This window comes from Penaeus monodon, chromosome 12 (genome assembly GCF_015228065.2).
Source record: "Penaeus monodon isolate SGIC_2016 chromosome 12, NSTDA_Pmon_1, whole genome shotgun sequence".
In the NCBI taxonomy this organism is placed as follows: Eukaryota; Metazoa; Arthropoda; class Malacostraca; order Decapoda; family Penaeidae; genus Penaeus; species Penaeus monodon.
Genome location: NC_051397.1, coordinates 50167803 through 50175302, shown reverse-complemented (window position 1 = coordinate 50175302; position 7500 = coordinate 50167803). Strand labels below are relative to the sequence as shown.

Here is a 7500-nt window from a genome sequence, read left to right as displayed (position 1 = left end):
ATTGGGTCTAACTCAGTAGTTTAAACCTGGGTTTCTAAGTCCGTAGAGTGATAGCCCATACGTTTAATTTCTAATCAGCGAAAAGACCTCCGGTTTATTCGTATTTTCTCATTCTTCCCTTCGTTGTATTATTTACGGTTTGTTCAGCAGAAATCCTACATATACATACTTATACATATATTAATGCATACATGTATATGTGTGTGTATAGATATATATATGTATGTATATGTATGTATATATATATATATATATATATATATATATATATATATATATATATATACATATATATATACATATACATATATATATACATATACATATATATATATACATATATATATACATATATATACAAATATATATATACATATATATCTTCTTCTTTTAACGGTAGGTTCATGTCTGAGCCGCCGTGGTCACAGCATGATACTATATAGTATATACCTGTATATATATATATGTATATATATATATATATATATATATATATATATATATATATATATATATATATATATATATACATACATACATAAATGTGTGTGTGTGTGTGTGTGTGTGTGTGTGTGTGTGTGTGTGTGTGTGTGTGTGTGTGTGTGTGTAATATTAATATCAACAATATACGTTGTTCGTAATTTCTTTACAACATACTCTTACGAACAACCCATTTATTCTTTTATCTAACCAAATGGACTCAAATCAGAATCAAATCAAAGGAGATGCATGCGATATAGTATGCATTTGTGCATTTCTTCCGCGCATTTAATAGACGTACAAAGAATTCAAAGAACACCACGAACTAGGTCACCTTCGCGGGTTCTGCGATTCAAGGACCCAAAGTTGATAATAATCATGTATCTATATATTCCTTATTCTTGATCTGTTGAGTGGATCATTGGCGATTATGTGTTTGTGTGTGTGTTTTTGTCTATATCCATATCTTTATCCATCTATCTTTCTATATCTTTATCTCTCTATATATATCTATATATCTTTATATCTATATATCTATATCTATCTATCTTTCTATCTATCTATCTGTCTATCTATCTATCTGTATGTGTGTGTGTGTGTGTGTGTGTGTGTGTGCGTGTGTGTTTATGTAGGCAGGTGAGTGGGCGAGTGGGTTTAAGTGAGCAGGTTCTGTGGGTGGAATATTCACGCAATATTATTCTCAGATCATCATCAATTAAGTGGGTAAAGTGGATTACAACATTAATCTCAAGGTATCATAAGAAATTACGACTCTGAAATATTTCTAAAGCAGGTAATAATTACGACATAAGATCAACTCATCCATCATTATCAAAGAAGACAGTAACAAGACAAGAATAGTGTTAAAAAGAACAAAGGCTTAATTATTTCCTCTGTTCCCTGATCTGCAAAAGATTAACGTTCAAAAGTCCACACAGTAATTTACAGTGAAGATTTTCTCTGTCGAATGGGGCAGTCTGATGGTTCTCCTTCTGTTTCTGTAAGAGAGAATTTGTGTTTAGAAAGCAAGATTGATGGCAAAAAGAGAGATGATAGTGGTGATGTCGAAGAGGAAGAGGAGATAGGAAAAGAAAAAGAAGAAGAAAAAGAATAATAATAATAAGAAGAAGAAGAAAAAGAAGAAGAAGAAGAATCGGAAAGAGAATCGGAGAAAGAAGAAAAATCGGAGAAAAAAGAAAAATCGGAGAAAAAAGAAGAATCGGAGAAAAAAGAAGAATCAGAAGAAAGACAGGAAGAAGAAGAAGAAGAAAAGGAAGAATTAAAATGAAAGAAAACAAAAATAAGACAATAAACACAAAGAAGACGAGGAAGAACAGATAGATTAAGAACACAAGAGGAGGGAATGGGAGGACGAAGGAAAAGAAGAAAAAAAGAAAAAAAAAAGAACGAAGATAAGGTTTAAGAGAAAATAATGATAAAAATGAAAAGTAAACAGAAGAAGGCACATTCGTCAAACCCTCCGTGATGGCAGCGTCCAGGCTTTATAACACATAATAGGTTTACATTCCGCTGTGAGCGAAGATATAACGGAATATCAAAGTGTGTTGTTGCATATATTGACATAATTGGGCTAATCGGTATATACTTTTCCTAACACATAATTGCATCTTTTTATTATGTGTGGATGTTTGTTGCTAATAACGTAATGGTGTGATCTACTGGTAATCAAATATATTGTTTTTTTTTCGTAAATGCATTTTTGCTTAGGATACTGATGCGTAATGCTTCAGTGAAAAGAATGAGTAAGCTTCCGTAGTGTAAGTAAGTATATGATTTTTGAACACGTTCGTAAAGAAAAAAGAAAAAAGGAAAGGAAAAGAAAGAAAAAATATGTGTATATGTGTGAGTATATATATATATATATATATATATATATATTATATATAATATATATTTTATATATATATTTTATATATTTATATATATATATATATATATTTTATATATATATATATATTATATATATATATATATATTTATATATATAATATATTTTATATATATATATATATATATATATATATATACATATATATATATATGTATATATAATATATTATATATATATTATATATATATATTAATATATATATATATATTTAATATAATATATATATATATATATATAATAATATAATATAAATATATATATATATATATATATATAAATTTTATTATATATTATATATAATTTATATATATATAAATTTTATTATATATTATATATATAGTATATTAATATATATTATATATATTATATTATATATATATCTTAATATATATATAATTATATATTATTATGATATATATTATATATATATTGAATTGTGTGTGTGTGTGTGTGTGTGTGTATGTTGTGTGTTGTGTGTGTGTGTGTGTGTATGTGTGTGTGTGTGGTGTTGTGTGTATGTTGTGTGTGTGTGTGTGTGTGTGTGTGTGTATGTGTATGTGTGTGCGTGTGTGTTACATGATAAATACTCTCTTCATGTCGGTGTATTGATATTCGTGAATTTATAGTGCACGGATACTAGACAAGATGCATTGTATTTAACTTGGTTCTTTTCCCCCACAAGAACAATGGGTAATGTGCTTGCCTTCGTTTCTTTCCTTCCACAGGGGTAGTGTGCAGTGCTCTTGCCTTTTTTCCAGAAGGACAACGTATAGTGTATTTAAGTAGCTCTCTTTCCTCCTACAAGAGCCGGATTTTACCTTTTTTTTCCTTCCACAAACTTTAAACATTGTATTTTCCTTAAAATCTTTCCCCTTACAGTGCCAGTATACAGTGTATCTATCTACTTTTAAAGCATACTTTGTTTACTTAGAAAACATAAGCATTGCATTTATCATGGCATTTTCCCTTTGCAGTGACAGTGTGCACCGTACTGATGTAATTTACTCGAAAAACAGTATTTACTTTAGCTAAAAAAAATAATAACAATAATAGATATACATCGCATTCATTTCGATCTCTTACCCCTTAGTGACAGCCTCCAGGGTACTCACTTAACTTTACCCCAATCGCTTTATTTACTATCTTGAAAAAAAGAAGCATCGTATCTCTTTCCCCTTACAGTAACAGTGTGCCGGGTATTTATGTAACTTACATAAAACACTTCATATTCTTGAAGAATATCTCAGTAAAATTAACATCGTATTCACCTTGATCTCTTTACCCTTGAAAGTGACATTGTGCTTACTCCTCTCTCTCTCTCTCTCTCCACAGAGGCAATGGCAACCCCATGTACGATCGCCGAGTTGTCAGAGGCTCCAATTACGCCAAGCGATCGGATGGCGACGTAAGTTCCTTCGTGAAAATAATAATTAGATAGATATACAGATAAAACCCAATTCATAACGATAACGTTAGACTCAAAATTGCTCGTGACTGATCTTATAATTAGTAGTTTAAGTTCTCTGATTTCTTTTCTTTAATTATTTTTTTTATGGCTCTTAGTAAAATTCTCTGCTCATAGAGTCACGCCTTAAGATTAGACTTAATATAAGACTAACAAGGAACGTCATTAGTTACGAGTTTTCACGCAGCATGGAAGTTAGATTTCCGAGAGTCTGAAGAGAGGCTTTTGCTTTCTAGGTGACAGGGAAGTGTCTGGTTGCGTTGGAATCGGTGAAGACGCAAATGCGAGCAATATATATAATATATAATCGTTATTTGTTTGTCTAAAACTTATGTATAATCGTGTGTGTAGGAACATGCATTTCCATTTATGTATATATATATATATATATATATATATATATATATATATATATATATATATATATATATATATATGTGTGTGTGTGTGTGTGTGTGTGTGTGTGTGTGTGTGTGTGTGTGTGTGTGTGTGTGTGTGTGTGTGTGTGTGTGTGTGTGTGTGTGTGTATGTGTGTGTGTGTGTGTATAAATAAATATATATATATATATATATAAAATAAAATATTTTATATATATTTTTATATTATATATATAAAATATATATATATATTTATATACATATATTTTATATAATTTATATATTATCTATATTATTATATATTTTATATAATATATATATATATATAATAAAATATATATTATATATATATTTTATATATCTTTATATTTTAAATTTTAAAATTTTTATAATATTTTTTAATTATATATTATATATTTATATATATAAATATATATATAAAATAAAATTTTTATTTTAATATAATTTTATATTATATATATTTTTTAATATATAAAATCTTATAATAAAATATATTTTAAATTATTTTATATATTTTTTTATATATATCTAAATTATATAATTATGATTTTAACATATATATTTTAAAATTTTTATATTATTTTATATATTATATACTAATATATTATATTTATATATATTATAAAATTTTATATATAAAATTTAAAAATTTATTTTTATAATAATATTTTATAAAAATTTTATATTATATTTTATCTATTTTATATATATATATATTTTTAAATAAAAAAAAAAATAAATATATATTTATTTTATATTTTAATATATATATATATATAGACACATGCATTTGCAAACACACACACATAATTATGGTCACACACGTATGAATCCAATGTATTTCCATATATCGATATATACATATAAAAAATTTTTGGGCTCTTATGGCCCCAATAAGGTTTTAAGCACATTTGAACAGGAATTTTTCCTGCAGGAGCGCACATAGATTTATGACAGCAAGAAATGCGTCCCGAGGCGGGGGCACTGCCTAATGTGAGACAAAGAATAAGTTTATCTCTCAAGGCGAAGGAGCCGCCATCGACCCGAGGCATAACACCTGCCATTACGCTGACTTATCGTGTATAATGACAGGTGTGCCTCCTCCCCCCTATCCTCCCCCTTACCCTCTCGCCCCTACCCCACTCCTCCCCCTCTCCCCCTCACCTCCTCCCTCCCTGAACCCCCCCTTTCCTAACCCCCTTCCCTTTCCCAATTTCCCCCTTCCCCTCATTCCCCTCACTCCTCCCCTCCCCCCTTCTCAGGCTAATCTCCCCATCGGCCAAGGGTGTTCATTATCTTTATTAAGGAAAGGTTTAGGGATGCGCGGGCGTTTAGTGGTCCCTTTTCTCGAAAAGGAAAAGGGTTTGAGGGGAGAGAAAAGGGGCCAAAAAGGGGGGAAAACGGAAAAAAAAAGGGAAAGGGGGAAAAGAAGAAAAGGGAGGAAAAAAAACAGAAATAGCCGAAGGAGGGAAGGGTAGAGCGAACGGGGAAGGGAAAGGGGGGAAGGGGAAAGGGGGAAAAAATCTTTAAAAAAAGGGGCAAGAAAAGAGGCGAAAGGGGCGTTAAATTTTGGGTATTTTTTTTTTTTTGCCCCAAAAACCCCGGAAAAAATGCTCGTTTTTTTGTACGGGGTGTGGGACTTTGGGGCCTTGGGCGGGGTTTTCCCGGGACGGGTGTTGGGGGGGCCCAAAAAGGGGGGGGGCCCTTTTGCTACTATTCCCTCTCACACACATATTCACAAAAATCTACAGATATGAATATGTACATACATAGATACATACATATATATATATACATATACATATATATTAATAAAATATAATATATATATAATATATATAATAAATATTAATATTTTATTATAAAATATATATATATAAAATTATTTTAATATATTTAAAAATATATTTAAATATATATTAAATTTTATTAATATATAAAATTATATATATATATATAAAAATATTATATATAATATATAAAATATATATAATATATATAGATATATAATTAAAATATATATATATCAATATATATAAAAATATATAATATAATAAACACACACAACCCAAACAACACAAACAAAAACACACACACACCCCACACCCACCACACACACACACACACACACACACAAACAAAACACACCACACTTAATATATATATTGTGTGTGTGTGGTGTGGAGCTATGTAAAGTATTATTAAAATATATTATAATATATAAATATATATAAAATATATATATTTATATATAATATATAATTGTATATGTTATAAAGTATATAGTTATATTGTATAATGTTATATGTATAAAATTTTAAAATGTATATATGTTATATTATATATGTATTTGTTAAAATGGTTTTATGTTTATGTATATATGTAAAATTTTATTATGTATATATGAATATGTTATAGTAATATGTCTATATGTAAATTTTATTATGTAATAATTTTATATATGTATTATTTAATAGTATATATTATATATTTTATAAAATGTAATATGTAATATGATAAAGTATAAAATGTATATATGTATTATGTATTATGTTATATGTTTTATGTATATATGTTATGGGGGATATGTATATTGTATAATTTTATATATGTATATATGTATAATTTTTATAGTTATATGTAATATTATATATAATTTTAGTATATATATATATATAATAATTATATATAAAAAAAAGGGGTGTGGTGTGTGTGTGTGGGAAAATTTTAGGGGATTTAAAATATTTTATCTATACAAAATTTTATAATCTTTTAAAATAAAATAATAGACTAGATAGATAGATAGATAGATTTGAATTTGAATGATATAGATTTATAGATATAGATATGATTAATAAGTATAGTATGAATGATTAGTTGATATGATATAGATATCAAAATATATTTTAGATTTTATAAGAATATTAGAAATTTGATTTTTAATATAAGATAATATAATAATAAATTTTTAGATATATTAGGGTTAAATTTGATAATATTAGATATATATAGATTATATATAGATATATTAGATTATTATAGATATATATTAAGATATATATAGATATATATATATATAGAAAATATATAGATATAGATATAGATATATATAGATATATATCATAGATATACATATATTATAGATATATAATATTTACATATATAAGATATAATACTATATCAGATAATATCATATATATAATATCTCATAGATAGATAGTAAGATCGATAATAGATATATGTG

The 7500-nt window shown here is 26.9% G+C and overlaps 1 protein-coding gene across 1 annotated transcript in view; it reads left to right on the top strand.

Moving 5' to 3' along the window:
• Positions 1–7500, top strand: part of LOC119579568 (WASH complex subunit 2-like) — a 78626-nt gene that overhangs the window by 36230 nt on the left and 34896 nt on the right. The window contains exon 2 of the mRNA XM_037927486.1: positions 3725–3797. Coding sequence (XP_037783414.1) covers positions 3725–3797 — 73 coding nt within the window. The remainder of the gene's footprint in view (positions 1–3724; positions 3798–7500) is intronic.